The sequence below is a fragment of the Chrysemys picta genome, chromosome 19 (assembly GCF_011386835.1).
Source record: "Chrysemys picta bellii isolate R12L10 chromosome 19, ASM1138683v2, whole genome shotgun sequence".
In the NCBI taxonomy this organism is placed as follows: Eukaryota; Metazoa; Chordata; order Testudines; family Emydidae; genus Chrysemys; species Chrysemys picta.
Window position 1 is genome coordinate 6,505,246 of NC_088809.1, and position 15,006 is coordinate 6,520,251.

The 15,006-nt window shown below is 42.2% G+C and overlaps 1 protein-coding gene across 1 annotated transcript; it reads right to left on the reverse strand.

Moving 5' to 3' along the window:
• Positions 1-732: 732 nt before the first annotated feature.
• Positions 733-9,939, reverse strand: CHCT1 (CHD1 helical C-terminal domain containing 1). Its single transcript, XM_065573499.1, has 6 exons — positions 9,808-9,939; positions 8,832-8,963; positions 6,598-6,773; positions 4,911-5,010; positions 1,815-2,008; positions 733-772 (listed from the first exon to the last, which is right to left on the reverse strand). Exons 1-6 carry the CDS (start codon positions 9,937-9,939, stop codon positions 733-735), a joined length of 774 nt encoding a protein of 257 aa, XP_065429571.1.
• Between the last annotated feature and the right edge of the window lie 5,067 nt (positions 9,940-15,006).

Below are 15,006 nucleotides of genomic sequence, written 5' to 3' on the forward strand. Positions count from 1 at the left end.
AATGTGCATGTCAAGCCCTAGATGGCTCTTGCATGCTACAGTGAGACTTCTAAAAATAATACAGCTGTTCCCTCCATCACAAACTACCTACCCCACCCCTGCAGGCAAATGAAAAGAGGGGGAGCTAAATTGTCATGATTTAAGCTGCCTGCTGCAAACTGGGGGGATTTAAAAGTCCTGAAAATGGCCACAGGGGAACTTAGACAGGCATGTTCATAGAGAGAATTCAACAGGCAAAAATTACTTGCCCCAGGCATGCTTCAGATCAAATATAGAGATGAGTAAAAACAACTCCGCTGCTCTTGGGTGCCTTGGCAGAAAACATAGGGCAGAATTTTATTTTCACTTTTAAAAAGACTAAAAGGTGCCAATTCCAGGCCAGAGGCATGTTCAACACTTCTTTACAAACTCACCTCCTACTGTACAGCCAAATCCAGCCACCAACTCCCACCACAGACCAGAAAGAATCAGGCAATCCGTTATCACAAAATTATTATTCAAATACCAAGCCCTCTGCAAATATCAACTCTCAGATGAAAGCCCCAATAAAACGCTCCTGCAATGAGCCAATGGATGGCAGCACCGATGTTTGCTAAGATTGCCACTGATGTCATTGGCTGATAGCCAATATTTGCCCAGTATAGCTGGAAATAACGGGAACCAATGCTGTTCCTAGAATAAGGTTCCCTTCATCAGAAGAAAATGTATGGACTACTCACTGTATTCATTTATTTAAAAACCAGTTGCTTCCAAAATGTTACTAAGAATGATGCTATAAATACAAATAAGTTTAATATTTACCAATAAGTACACTAAAAACTTCTTTCATTGGGTAAGATGCAAGATATTTACAAAGGAGACCACATATTCTTAAATTTACAAAAACTGTCTTTAATCTTCCTTTCCAAGCTTTTGCTTTGGTATTTTCTGGTTTCCAGGTTACAGCAAATACTTAGCCGTTTTATAGAATTTTTTAATTCTTAAGAGCTGCTGGGTGTGGGAAAATTCCTGAACTATAGAGGCGCTGTATTTTTCATTCTATGCTTTTTGTCCATGAGGCTTGCTGATGGTGCAGGGTTTGTCAGGTGCTCTCTGTTTGTTAGTCTTTGAAGTGGTCTTATAGAGCCTAAAAGAGAACCAGGGGGAAAACTTCTGTAAGCTTGGGGGGGTTGTACATTCTAACCAACAAAGGAAACCAAAATGGACGCTGAGCCCTGAGCCATTCAGTTAACAAGTAGTATCCACATGCTTTAGACCCCTCCTCAGACAGTTCAGTTCCTTACTCTAACCAATTTCATGCATATATATTTTCCCATTCTACTGACATAGTTGAGGCATATTAGCTCTTGTTAGATTGACTGCCAGAAATTGGGACTGGACAACATGGGATGGATCACTCGCTAATTGCCCTGTTCTGTTCATTTCCTCTGAAGTATCTGGCATCGACTGCTGTTAGAAGAGAGGATACTGGGCTAGATAGACCATTGGTCTGGTCAGTATGGCTGTTCTTATGTTCAAATCGTGGTGTTACCAGTCATGAGTAATAATTAGTGATGGGGCCTTTCAAGTGAAGAGCAATTTAAAATTCTTGAAATAATTATTACATATGCATTGTAATTGTACTTGGCATTCCCAAGTGTCTCACATCTTCAATGCACGTAACAAATACCCATGAACTGAACTTCATGACCGTTCTCTTGGTTAGCTAAGTAGGATTCGTCCCAATTAGGGTGACCAGACAGCAAATGTGAAAAAGTTGCCTGGCTTGCTATTGGCTCTCAGCTATGCCTAGCGTCCTTCAGCAGCAGCAGTACCTCTTCTTCGTCATACTTGCTGCCTCTGAGTCACCTTGTAGGCTCATTTGTGATGGCTGTGACTGGATCTGACTCCGCTTCCCTTGCATATTATTTATGTCTCCACGGAGGCCCCAGGCATCATACAGCTTAGTCAACTTGGTGTTTTCGGGTATTGGAACTGAATCGGGGTTTTGTGAGCTACAGTACAATTTCTACAAATAAATACAAACATAAAAATTCACATAACACAAGAAGGTGGCATTAAACAAAATTGAAGTGTATGACCAGGTGCTCATGTAGTGATTCCTCATGCTGGGAAACGAACTCTTGGGTAAACTATCGTCCTATTTGGCTACACCAATGTTTCTAGATGAGCAACTACTAATCAATGCAGGTGGTTGTGTTTTCTAAGGTTGAGTCGAACTTCTTTCTTTCATGGAACTGCCTTCAGAGATCCCCACTGTGGGAGTTCTGCTCCCTGCTGGATAGAGCCAAGAATCTATGGAGGCACCAGGGGGTGGATTTAGGTTAATAAAAGAAAAAAGTTGGAGCCTACTAGTAAGCTATTTCCTGTACCACTGGAGGGACTCCACTTTCTTCTATTCCTGAGTCTTAATCTTCCACCGAAGCCTCCCAGCCCTGCCCAGCCCTGCAGCTAGCTGACTAGAAGCTAAGCTCTTTCTCTGACTCACTACTGTCTCTCTGAACCCCAGCCAACCACCAGGTGAAGATCCCATGGGTCCTGTTTTAAAACCAGAAATCTATTCTGAGAACTCCACTGATGGCAGAAAGAGACATACACACCCCAACTGCTGAGCGACTCACTGCATCTTCTGGGCCAAATTCATCCTAGGTTCAAAGAGATGCAACTATACATCGGTGCAGTTTCACCCAAACCTAGGCAGTGAAATCAGCATTTTAATTGTTTGACCATCATAGGGGTTCACTGAGAAATCGTGATGTCGTCTGTATGCAGAGAAGCTTTGCTGATTGGCTAGCCTGGAGTATCTAAACTCATATCCCTATCTTAGCCCTTATAGAAAAATCTTTTAGAAGTAAACCGAGATCAAACTGGTAGAATTCTACAGAAATGCAATAGAGCTCTGTAGAAATTACACAGGTTTATTTTTTGGGGGGGGGGTTAAGGAAAAAAAAACCTTAGCAAACGACAAGCCTTTGAGCCATCATGTAGAATTACATAGCAGCAGCATAACTACAACATTGCAAATGTTCATGCTCTTTGGCCTCTTTCTTAATGTCCCAGCTCCTGGAGCCAAGTGATGATATGAGAATTTTGGCTTGCTTTTTTTTAAGCAATGAAAGTTTTTAGCCCTCATGGTTGCTGCCTGCTCAGTTTCCGGTGTGAATATCCTTCCATGTTACATGAGAAAACAAAAACTAAAATGTACTTGCACCCGGATCCTGTAATGGGATTCAGGTGAACAGACCCTGTGTGCAGCCGGGACACCAACAGCACCCTCAGGGCCCAAGCAGCAAAGCAGCCTCTGCAACCAAGGTTTTGATACCAAAACAACCCAGAGTGGCTTGGTTAAAATGACAGTTTACATTTGGTTTATATCGTCTGAGGGGTTTTTCATTTAAAATTCTCCGTTAACTGTCCTGTCAGAAGCCGAGCAGATAGATTTTTAAGGAGGTCTGAAACTGCAGACGATGATGGCACCTACTACATTGCGGGAGGGGAATCTTGTTGATTTGACCTTAAGAAAACAGATGATTAAGGCTGGTTGGCAGCTCTGCTAGTCTCCCTGATGGAGTAAACTTCATAAAGATATCAAATTAATATGCTGGCAATCTCAAGCTCTTGCTAATTACAACGTTGGTTCCGTATATTTACACTTGCTCTTCTAAATAATGAGCGGTTTCCAAATAATCTATTTATGTTTTGTAGAGTGCATGATAACATTCTGCGCCACAGCCTGTTGTTTCTGATGTAGCAGGGCTTTGAAAACCCACTGTTCCCTCCACACAAAAGACAAAGAGGTTTGTTTTCTCTCCCTGGCTTGCAGAACAATAGGCATTTGTCAACAGTTATATAATGTCTGATCTGTCATTTCTTCTATCAGTCCTTATAGAGACAGTCTAGTCTTAATATTATACAATATGTGGCAGATTTTTATTCTTGCATAGATTCATATTTCATACTCCTCACCATTGTAACTAAGGGCCTTCCAACAGTGTATTAAGCAATGTGAGTAATATCTGTGCCATGCTGTTTGTTCTCTCATTGTCTCCCCAGGAGGAGTGTGGGCAGTGGAGTGTCGTGTTTTGGTGGGGTTTTTGCACAAAGGAAGAGTAACAAGAGGTGCCGAGCTGCAGCCCGGTGGATAGAATTCCTTACCCTTTCTTTATGGCTGGGGTAGAAATCTCACTCCTACACCTATCACAAACTCTGACCTTGGTGAGAAAGAGCTAGAGCCCTAGGAAAAGAAGAATTAACTTTCAAAGACACCCTCTCTCTGAAATCTGGCCATGAGATGTCTTTAATATGAATTAAGTTTGAAAAATGTAGGAGTTGTATACTGCTTATGCAGATTCACCTATTTTTCAAATCCCTCTGGGGTCTCTCACCAAAGCTAATAGGAACTATCTGTTGTCGTCAAAGGGCAGGATCTGGCCTTCTATCATTTTTGGCGGTAGAAATGAGTGTTAAGCAGCAGCTATTTCTTGTCTGAGAAGTAGCATGTGCTCTAGCCATCACATCTACAGCTCTCTATGATTTCCAGTCTTTATAACTCATGCTAATCCATATGACAATGTCACCAGGTAGTGAATTGTGCTGAAACGCCCTGGAAACCATTTTATACTCCCAGGCTGCTAGACTAGTGAGAAGCTTCTGCCCGGTATAGTAAGATATATTGGCCAGTAGCTGAATGACTGTCATTGAAAAACATAGCAGAACCCGGAAGAATCCAAAGGAACTGATAGCCCTTGAGGAGACGTAGGGAGAAATCCCGACTCTAATTAAATCAGTGGGAATTAAGTCAACTATATAAGATGCCTGCCTGGTGTGATTAAAGGATCCCCTTAAAGCGAGTAAGCAGGAACAACCTACTGTAGTAGCTTTTCAGTTTGCTATTGATTTACGGATCTTACCAGAAACTTCGCCATTTGGTTGCTCTTACTGTATTTGTACAGTTTGCGCAGGTGTTTGGCATCAAGTCCTGAGAAAAGAGAGACAAATCTCCACAGCATCCTAGAGGAAGGAATGATTGAGTGAAGGCGTCTGCTTGAATGCAGATTCTTCTCTACCTGTTTTTTTTTTTGCATCTGTTAGTGGTAATTCATTTCTGTCTCTCTCCTGTACCCAGGGACATACCCATTTGTATGGGCTTTTTTTTTTTTAAGCTTATAAACGGCACAGATGCACCCCTCCCCTTGGAATGTGAAGAGTCATTCTGGGGTTCAGGATTCCAGGCAGAAGGCTCATGTTTGTTATATAATCTTCAGCCATAGGGTCAGCATTTCTCATGAGACCCTTCCTGGTTTCGATAAAGGAAACTTCTGCATGTGGTTTACAACCCTTAGAAAAGAGAGGGTATTTTCACCATAAGCTCATTCAGTCACCATAAACTGGGTTGCTTCTGATAATACAAGATGCTATTTGGCCCTGGGTTAAATTCACCCATGGTGTAAATCCACTGAGTGAAGTTGAATACCATTGGAATTACACCCAGATGGCCTCCATGTGTCTTAGGCACCGGCTAACGGGAAAACATCCACAGTGCTATCATTGATGAAACCGGACATATTGATTGGGTAGAATTTATAATCCAAATAAACCTTTGATTAAATTGTGGGCACTATGGTAGACTTGTGACACCATTGGAAATACCATAATAATACCTAGTTGCTTCTATAGTGATTTGCAGGCACTTCACTAATTAACCCTCATACACTCAGGATATGGCTTCGCTGCAGCGTGAACTTGAGTATTTACACTTGAGTTACTCCTCCCGAGTTAGCCTAGTGTGAGTGAGAGCGGCCACACTGTGAAATAACACTATCTGCTTTAGCCAGGCTGGTGCTGCGCTCACTTGTGTGTGGCAATAAGATTTGTAAGGGCGCATCCCAGGGTTCTTTCCACTGCAATACGCTAAGCTGCTCTCGACATTCTTTCCCTGTGAATTGTGGGAGAACGTGTCTGTTCTTCGGGGCACACGAGGGGATTTGTGGGAAGGCATTGGAGGACTGTCAGCACCTGAATGGAGCTAGCCTGTATCTACACCACAGAGTAGACATGTTATAGCAGCTGATGAGTTGAACAAACATGACGCTTAACTTTTATCCCCTGACTGGCCAGCCAGCCCAAGTTAAAAGCGCCACTTCACTTGAGTGAAGGATTTTTGCACCTGGATGGGACTCAAATTAGGGGTAACACTTGAGTTAACTGGGCAGTGAAGACAAGCACACAGATACATCCATGAGGTAGGTTAGGGTCAATTTGTTTTCAAGTGTCCATTAATTTTGGATGCCCAACTTGGGATGTTAACGCCCTGATTTTCAGAGGTGCTGATTACCCACAGCTCCCAGTGGGATATAATTACGGGTGCTCAGAAAACCACACTCCGTGAGTCTCAAGTGGGCACCCAACATTACGTGTGACGTCTGGAAATGTGTTTCCAAGTGATTGCCCAAATGCACACAGCAAATCGACGGCAGAGCCAGGACCAGACCCAGTTCTTATTCTCAGTCCTCTGCTTAATCCACTAGCCCAAGCTTCCTTATAAATGAATGCTATTAGGACTGTATTGTCAGTGCTAGTGTGAAAGGATTATCTTACTTCTTCCAGTGTTTGAGTTCCCAGGATTTGCAGTATTGCTGAAGAAACATATTGATGTGATCCCCCAGGATGGTCAAGTTTTTCTTAGTGTACTTCAGTTTTTTGTCCCTGGGAAGCTCTTGGGGCAAATCCAGTTTCCGAAGAGATTTCTTAAAGGGTCTCAGAAACTCCTTGCACTGTAAAGACAAAGAGCTCAGTGACAGAATATTACTGACAGAAGACAGGGTTATTGCTCTAAAAGTACATAATAGGCATCAGCCAGTTACAGTCTCCTTCATAATATAAACATGTTATGCTGAAAAGATGTCTAATGTGCATTGTATTTAACAAGTGTAATTTATATGAACATAGATTAACTAAGCAAATGCATTTATAGCTAGTGTCTTCTTCAGAGACCATTGGAGTTGCACTGTTTGGTTGAGCCCTGAAGATTCAATTGGTGCATTCTCAGCATGGAACACAAAGGACAGTTGTCAAGTGTGCCTTCTAAGAGGTGTAAGGGGAGGGGTTTGAGGACTTGCTAAGGATGGGGGATGATTCTCTTTTGACATAAGGTACAAATGTAAATATCAATCTACAGAATTTACAAGATACCTCATTCTGCAATAAGGGGAGAAGGAAAAGCATTCATTCCCCATATACCTGGGCCCTCTGCTATGTTGTAAATTCTCTATAGTTTATGTGTTAGTTTGCAGAAGGTCTCATGACGTGTGTGTGTGTGTGTATCAGAGTGAGCTCGCAGGCATCATTCTCTGGAATATGCTCTCTTCTCTTCGCTCTTATCTGTAGACACCATTTGTTTCCACACCCCTATTTTTCCTCCTAAGAAGGGGGAAAAGCTGCATTGCTGTTACACTAGCCCTCAGCTACAAAACTGTATTGTTTTTCCCTCCTCCTCCCCAACGGGTAGGAAAACAACAATACAGAAAAATACAGCAATAAGCTCTCTAGGGAAAGAACCATTTTTGTTGTGTATGTACAGCACCTAGCACAATGGGGTCCTAGTCCAAAACTTGGACTCTTAAGTGCTACCACAGTGATAAATAATAACAGATGAAAGCACCGGTTACCCAATGACAAATAAAATAGTAGGGTAAAGCTGAGCAGTTCAGACACACTAAGGGTACATCTACACTACCCGCCAGATCTGCGGGCAGCGATTGATCCAGCGGGGATTGATTTATCGTGTCTAATCTAGACATGATAAATTGACCCCCAAACCCTCTCCCATCGACTCCTGTACTCCAGCGCCGCGAGAGGTGCAGGCAGAGTTGATGGGGGAACGGCAGCAGTCGACTCCCCGCGGTGAACACACCACGGTAAGTTGATCTAAGTACATCAACTTCGGCCATGTTATTCACATAGCTGAAGTTGCGTAACTTAGATCGACCTCCCCGCCAGTGTAGACCAGGGCTAAGGCCTGCTGAAGTTAGCCAAGTAATATCGCTTGCATATCCACTTACATTTCATACATCCATGTTTTATGTATCGATGTTTCCAACAGGTAAATCAGATTAATGCAAAGTGTATTTTTTTGAAGTTCTCTGAGCGAGAACTTCTTGCTAGAGAAAAATGCCTCCTGCGTTGTTCAAATAGAAGCTGTTTAGTTCTTCCAGTACAATGGTTGGTCATGATCCTCTGAGTTCTCATAAATGTCTGTCAAAATGGATTAGGAGTCAGTTTTGAAACTAAACACTCACATAAGTGGGCTAATTGAGACAGAAAATCATCAGAAGTATCCAATAACTCTGGGCGCCCATTTTTTTTTTTTTTTTAAGAATGTCCAACTTGAGACCCATTGGTCTGGCTTTCATTGGTATGGTGCACCCGGAGCTCTAGTTGAAATGAAATGCGAGTTTGAGGTGCTCAGCCCCTTTGGTGGGGGGGTGGTTAGGCCTAGATTTCTTAAGTTGAGTATCCAAAAAAGTGAGTCATGCAAAACTAGTGGCCGCTTTTGAAAATGAGTCTAAGGGACTGGCCCAAGACCACACAGTGAGTCATTATCCGAAGCGAAAGAAAAGGAAAAGTCTGTTATTTACTAAAAGATCATAAGTTATGCACGACTTGGAAAAAATCAACGAGACCAGAAAATCCTCAGCACAAAGAGAATGAGGTATTTCATCATGGTTTTTTATTCCCTTTCCCTCAATGTTTTGCAGCTTTTTTTCCAGGCTGTATGAGAAAAGAGATGGGTCATTCACACTTCTACGGCTAGCATCAATTTAATAGCTCACAATTTTGAAGGTGTCCTGATCAAGGCCGTCAGTGTGGCAGATGAGCAAACGTCCAGCTGGTATGGTACTCGAACAGTTCTTCAAGGGGATTGCCTCCTTCACCTTGCTGAGCAAATACTCATTCTCTGTTGTCTACAAATTGTGAAGTTAGTATATGTTAATTTTTTGATCTACACAAACTTGTGTCCCATTGTTTAATGTGGCACAGGACAAACATTATCCCCCGGCTGAATGTTTGAACAAGGGACACTATTAACACTGTCAAAAGCATTTAAGATGTGATTTTTCAAAGGTACCTAAAGGAGTTAGGTACCAGACTCCTACTGAAAGTCAATGGGAGTTGAGTCCCTAACTTCCTGAAGTGTCTTTGAAAATCCCAGCCTCAGTACATTACAAAGGAAATGTTGTAGATATCTCTTGCTTCTAATGACACTAATCCACTAGGAGTTGGAATTTATTATTGATAACTGGAACAATAAAAGTATTGTGCTAAGTTCAGCTCCAAGGTCAGACAAACCTTCCATTGACATCAATAAGATCTGTTGTATTTAACAGAAGCCAGTTGTATAAAAGCTCACCCAGTGAAATCAGATCTCCCTGGACTGGGTGTAAACTCCCTTTTCCATCACTGGGAAAACAGCTCTCTCTTTGCATTATCTGTGAAGGTGAATCATTTATTTGTGTCATCGCTTGTGAAGGGCATAACTACACAATGGAATACATGTTTACATTGTTTGAAAAAATCAAAATGGCTTGGAAAAAAATGTGTAGTGAGAGAAGTTCTCTTATCTACAGCACATTCTGTTCTTGGGTGGCACTTCAAAAAAACTGTATCCCAGATTACTCTACAGAGCTAAAAGGTGTGCATTGGCCACGCTGTTCATTTTCCGTCTCCTTTCCACAGCTGGCCTGTGCTTTATCCTCACCTTCCCTCCTCCATATGGCCAAATTGTCTCTACACCTCCCCTCCGCATACCTGGCTGGCTGTGCCGTACCCAGCTGGGCAATTCCAGTCTCCCATGCTTATCTTCTCTCTAGTCTGACCTGCTTCTGGGCCCACTTTCTCCACTTGGCACGGTCCATTTCCTCCACTCTCTGAGACCTCCATTCTGGCAAGGGAGGGAAGGGAAAGTCGCCCTGTGGCTAGCAACCCAGCTTGCCAGAATTTGAATCCAAACCTGCTTGTGTGACATCACCTCTGAGGCACGCTGGTTCTGAGTTCTACAGCTAAATGGAGCAGGGACGAGGACCTGAGAAAGAAGAAAGCTGCAGCCGCTAATCTCCCAGCACAGGGTCCTAATGGGCAAAGGCTTTAACCATCAGACTCTAGACCAGTACTCTCCAAACTTTTTTGATCACACACCCCTATCAGTAAAAAAATTTTGAGCACACACCCCCTGCCCGAACTGCTGAAGCAAAAAAAAAAAAAGCGCTCCTCCTGCCAAGCACCTCCAAGGATCCTCTTGCGCACCCCCTGGGGTGCACGCACCCCACTTTGGAGACCACTGTTCTAGCCCAGTAGCTTACCCCATGACATGAAGTCATGACCTCCATTTAACAAGGGAATTCAGCTCCAGCCAAGCAGGCAGCAAATGTTGGATTTACAGCTAGTGCTGCTTGTTAAGATGTTCAGCATTATGTCCTTTGGGGGCAGGTGGAACAACACTTTCTTCAGTACAATTGTAGATATGGGACCCTATTCCATCCTTCAGTACTCCTGAATTCTCAGAAAGAGGCACTGTCCCTTCATGCTTTTCCACCTAAGGCAGGCCAGCAGGCTGCAACCTCTCTCTCATGTAGCCCTCACCACAATTATCTATGTCATCCTGGATTATTTTACTGTGGGGGCTGTCCCTAAAGATGATCTAGGCCCTTCAGCTGAAGGAATGCAGAAATCATGCTTTTGTGGAATGGGGGAACTGCTCTGACCATAACACCCTTATTCTATACGCTGCACAGGCGGTCTGTGGCGCTGGACCCTGTTTATGACATTAGCTATAATGTTTAATGCCCTTAGTGCCAGCAAGTTCAGGGACTGCCTCTCCCATTACAACTGCTGAGGCGCTTTTGGGGGAATTTATTTGTATTATGGTATATTGCCTTGCTGCTCCAACCAAGACTGGATGTCCCATTGTTAAGCATTGTACAACTTGATAGTAAGGGCTGGCTCCTGGCTGAAGAACTTGCACTCCAGATAAACAAGACAGGCCAAGAGTGGGAGAAAGGAAATTTTATCTCCATTTTGCAGATGGGGATCAGAGAGAGGAAGTCATTTGACCACAATCACACAAGAAATCTGTGAAAGAGTAAGGGTGAGGAATTGAACAGGGAGGGCCTGAATTCCAGTCAAGTACCATCATCACAAAACCAACCTTTTTCTCACATGACTTCCAGGACCTGCCCCAGGGTATTCTCACGTCAGGTTTCCCCCCCCACTATTTGGTTCAGCAAGGCCCTAATGTGGCAAACTTCAAGGCATGTGACGCTGCCAAGGTTGTTTGTTAGTTTAATTAAAGATTGGATTGATGTATTTCTTTGTCACCAGCCGAGGCCAGGAGACTCTGTAGAAAATTATAGGGTCTTGATTCTTAATGAAGCCCTGTGGGATGACTGAACATCTTGACCGATTGAGGTGGGAAGAATTAGCGGAATTCAAGGCACTATGTTGCTAGGATGGTTCTAGGTGTGATATAAGTCTCTAAGACTAGGATCTTCAAAGGAGCCTAAGGGAGTTAGGAACCCAACTCCCACTGAAATTGGGTGTCTCTTACACTTCTTTGAAAATCCCAGCCTAAATAAAATCAAATTATTTTGTGTTGCTTTCTGTTTCAAATAGTAGAGACTTTCTCCTTTCAAAAGAATCATAGAATATCAGGATTTGGAAGGGACCTCAGGAGGTCATCTAGTCCAACCCCCTGCTCAAAGCAGGACCAGATTTTACCCCAGTTCCCTAAATGGCCCCCCTCAAGGATTGAACTCACAATTCTGGCTTTAGCAGGCCAATGCTCAACCCACAGAATAATATATTGCACTTGCCAGATGGTAACTGGAAAGGCTGGGGGAGAAAAGGTTTTTTTAGACGTGACTCTGGGAATAAACTACTTTAAATAAAATTTACGAGGGAAGAATTATCAACCCCCCACCACACTCTGACTAGGCAGATAAATATAATTGTTCTGTCCCTTTGTACATTTAGAGTAATTATGCCAGCTGTGATTCAATTATGCCTGTGTGCCGGGGAATCTTTAAGTGTAACCTCCAGTGCTCTCATCTCATTGCAAATCTCTCCTGAAAAATCCCTCTGATAAGTGAATTGATCATTTTCTGTGGCCAAAATGTTGAAATATGGATACCTACAATCAGGCATCTAACACCATATTTTAAGTAGATGTAAAATTTGGGAGGACAAATAGATTATATATCTAATTTTTCCCACAGCAGAGGGTAACGCTCCCTGTCCCCTTTAGTCAAACACACTGTAGTGTGATAGTATTCCCAAGGGAAATATCCTCCATTTTCTCTGGCAGCGCTTCATTTCTAATAATTCTTAGTAATGACCGAGTGCTCTACACTTTCAAAATGCTGTGCAAACATTAACTAATTCATCTTTCCACCAGGGCAGCTCTTTTAGTGCAAGATTAGGCAGATTTCCAATAAGCAAAGATTTGTGAAGCGGTTTCTTTTTAAAAATAAAAAAAGTAAATACAAAATATCAGGTTGTAGGGTTGCTATGACTTTATTTAGGTGTAAACATAGGTGCCATGTGTGAGTTAATGCATTATTGCATACATGAATAAGTGATGCAATGTTTACATACTGATCGGTCACCAGTAATTTGTGTTATACAGAGGTAGCTACAAGGGTATTTGACCTTACACTTGGGAGTCAGCTGAGACTGCAGGTGGTGTTTATTCAGTATATAAACTAGACTGGCATTGCTTAGATACAGTACAGTGTGCTTATAGCTCAAGGTCACTATTTCTTTGTCTCTTGCACTTAAGAAGTTTTATCATGTCGGAGGTTTTTTCTGCTTTTTTCTATATGCATTAGTTGACTAATGGCCAAATTCTACCCTCAGATATTCTGTGCAGCTTCCATTCTAGCCAACGGGGAGGTATGTGTACACACACACAGATGCGCACACACACAAATCTGAGGACAGACTATAATTATTTTTATTAATTGAGTTTAAGGAAGAAAGAAAGGAAGCAGAATGCGGACTATTTCCTCTGCAACCAGGAGCTACCAAGAACAAAGTGTGAATATCTTCATGCTGTAGATAACTACATTCACGCCCCTGTGTGCTTCCAGGAGCAGCTTTCTAGATTCCTCCCACCCCTGCCCACCTGCCTGCCTCCCGCATTGTCCTCTGAAAATTCTTATTCAGGGCCTTCCTTTTTATCTCTGAAATCTGACCAGAGAGACATGGGAAATTGTTCTAGGCATGGTCAATATCTTGCTACTGATACATGAAGAGACTTCCTTGGTACCTGAAGAGACTATGTGCTCCATGAGTGTAGAATGGCAGGGGAAAGACGGAGTCTTTAAAGTAATAGAGATTTTCTGTAAAGCAGTTCCCTCAGCTTTCCCACTGCTCTTCCAGATATCTCCCCTTCTTAAACCTTTATGTGCATGTAAAGCTTTGTCCCCCTCTAGTGACTAGGCCATATGGGGTTTATGAGTCTGTATAACCTTTTGAGGTAACAGAGTTGGGTCTTTAAGAGCAGGCAGTAGAAGTTTATGCTTTTTAGATCTACAAGTCCCAGGTTGCATCCTTACTATCAACAGCTAACCCAGAGGCATCACTACTGCACCTCTCATGCCTGATCCCTCCTTGTCAACAATAGCATCCCTCTTTGTGTTCTTTCCTCAGAGACTATGCTATTTTTATGCTTCCTATTTGGCACAAATGTGCCTCTGTTCCTTAGTGCTTCCAGCCAGGTGCCAGTTCCTTCATTAATGCTACTTGTAAATGCAAGACTGTACAACTATTTTTTTAAGCAGCCTGGAGTCCTGGGGAACTCGAAAATAGGTTATCAGCATCCTCTGAGCAGCTTGCGACTTCCAGATGACCAGAGACAGAACAGTTAAATGGCCTTTTTTATTGTCCTTCACTTACTTCTTACAAACTGAAATATGCATTGTTGGTGGCATGTTAACAAGTCTCATTCCTGTTGCTGTGGCTTATGAAAAAGTCTGAAGTAAATTAGGTATTTTTCAATAGCGTAACTTACTCTTCAGTTCATGTTAGATCACATGGTCATATAAATTGCGCTAAGTGATGCCTGCACTTGTTGAAAAATGAAACTGCTTCACTCCTAGCAAACCTGGCTTACTTGGCTTTGTACTGACTGAAATGCGGATTTTGCAGATTTATACTTTTCTTAACCTCAAGTATCTTTCCTCAGATAACGATTCCCTGGTGCAGTATTTAGATTTTTCTCTTTTCAAAATTAAAAGAACAAAGTCAAATTAAAAAAAACATGGACCAAATCCTGCTCGCTTTACTAACAAAAGTTACCCACTTTTGAAGTCCTTGGGATTACTTGCTTTTATAGTTTAAGGCAAATATGATGTGGCTTCATATTCTGAAAAAGCACATGTTCTTCTCTGTTATTAGCAGCCATTCATACTTTGAAAACTGAAAGAATGTCAAAGATCTAATTTACTTTTCACCATTTGTGCCGCTGGTTTACTTACTGTACTCCTATTACCTTGGGCAACTAAAAGAGACAAGTGACTTTCATTATGTGCTAGCCAACTTCATTTTCAGATTCTGATACCTTAACACAGGGTTGCAGTGTTTGAGTCACAAGCGTTTCAGAGAAATATATTAAAAACCTAACACATTACAAAATCATAAAAACGCTTCTGTTAAGATTAGGTTTTTTTAAAAGACTTTTATTGTTAGTTTAAATTTTGAAACTAACCTCTCTGATGGTGGCCCTTTAATATTAAACCCACACTCTTCATGTGGTTTGCTATGTGAAAATGAAACCATGGCAGTTGTGCTGTCTTTACATTTTGAAGGCTGGGAGACAGCCCTGATGGATGTAGGTTCAACTCCACTGACATCAGTGGAGTTGAACCAGGGATTAACTTGACTCATCAATTTAAAAACACATTAAACATACTAGGAAGGCTCTTGAAATTATCATGAGAATCAATGTAACAC

Bases quoted from the DNA above. Each gene is read 5' to 3' on its own strand.
- CHCT1 (XM_065573499.1), bottom strand. From the start codon at position 9,939: ATGGAGGTCTCAGAGAGTGGAGGAAATGGACCGTGCCAAGTGGAGAAA. The intron at 2,009-4,910 runs GTAAGATCCGTA...ATTTATTTGTAG, and splicing joins ACCAAATGGCGAAGTTTCTG to AAATTGTACTGTAGCTCACA. The intron at 773-1,814 runs GTACTGCTGCTG...TTGTATTTATAG, and splicing joins GCAAGTATGACGAAGAAGAG to CATCATTCTTAGTAACATTT.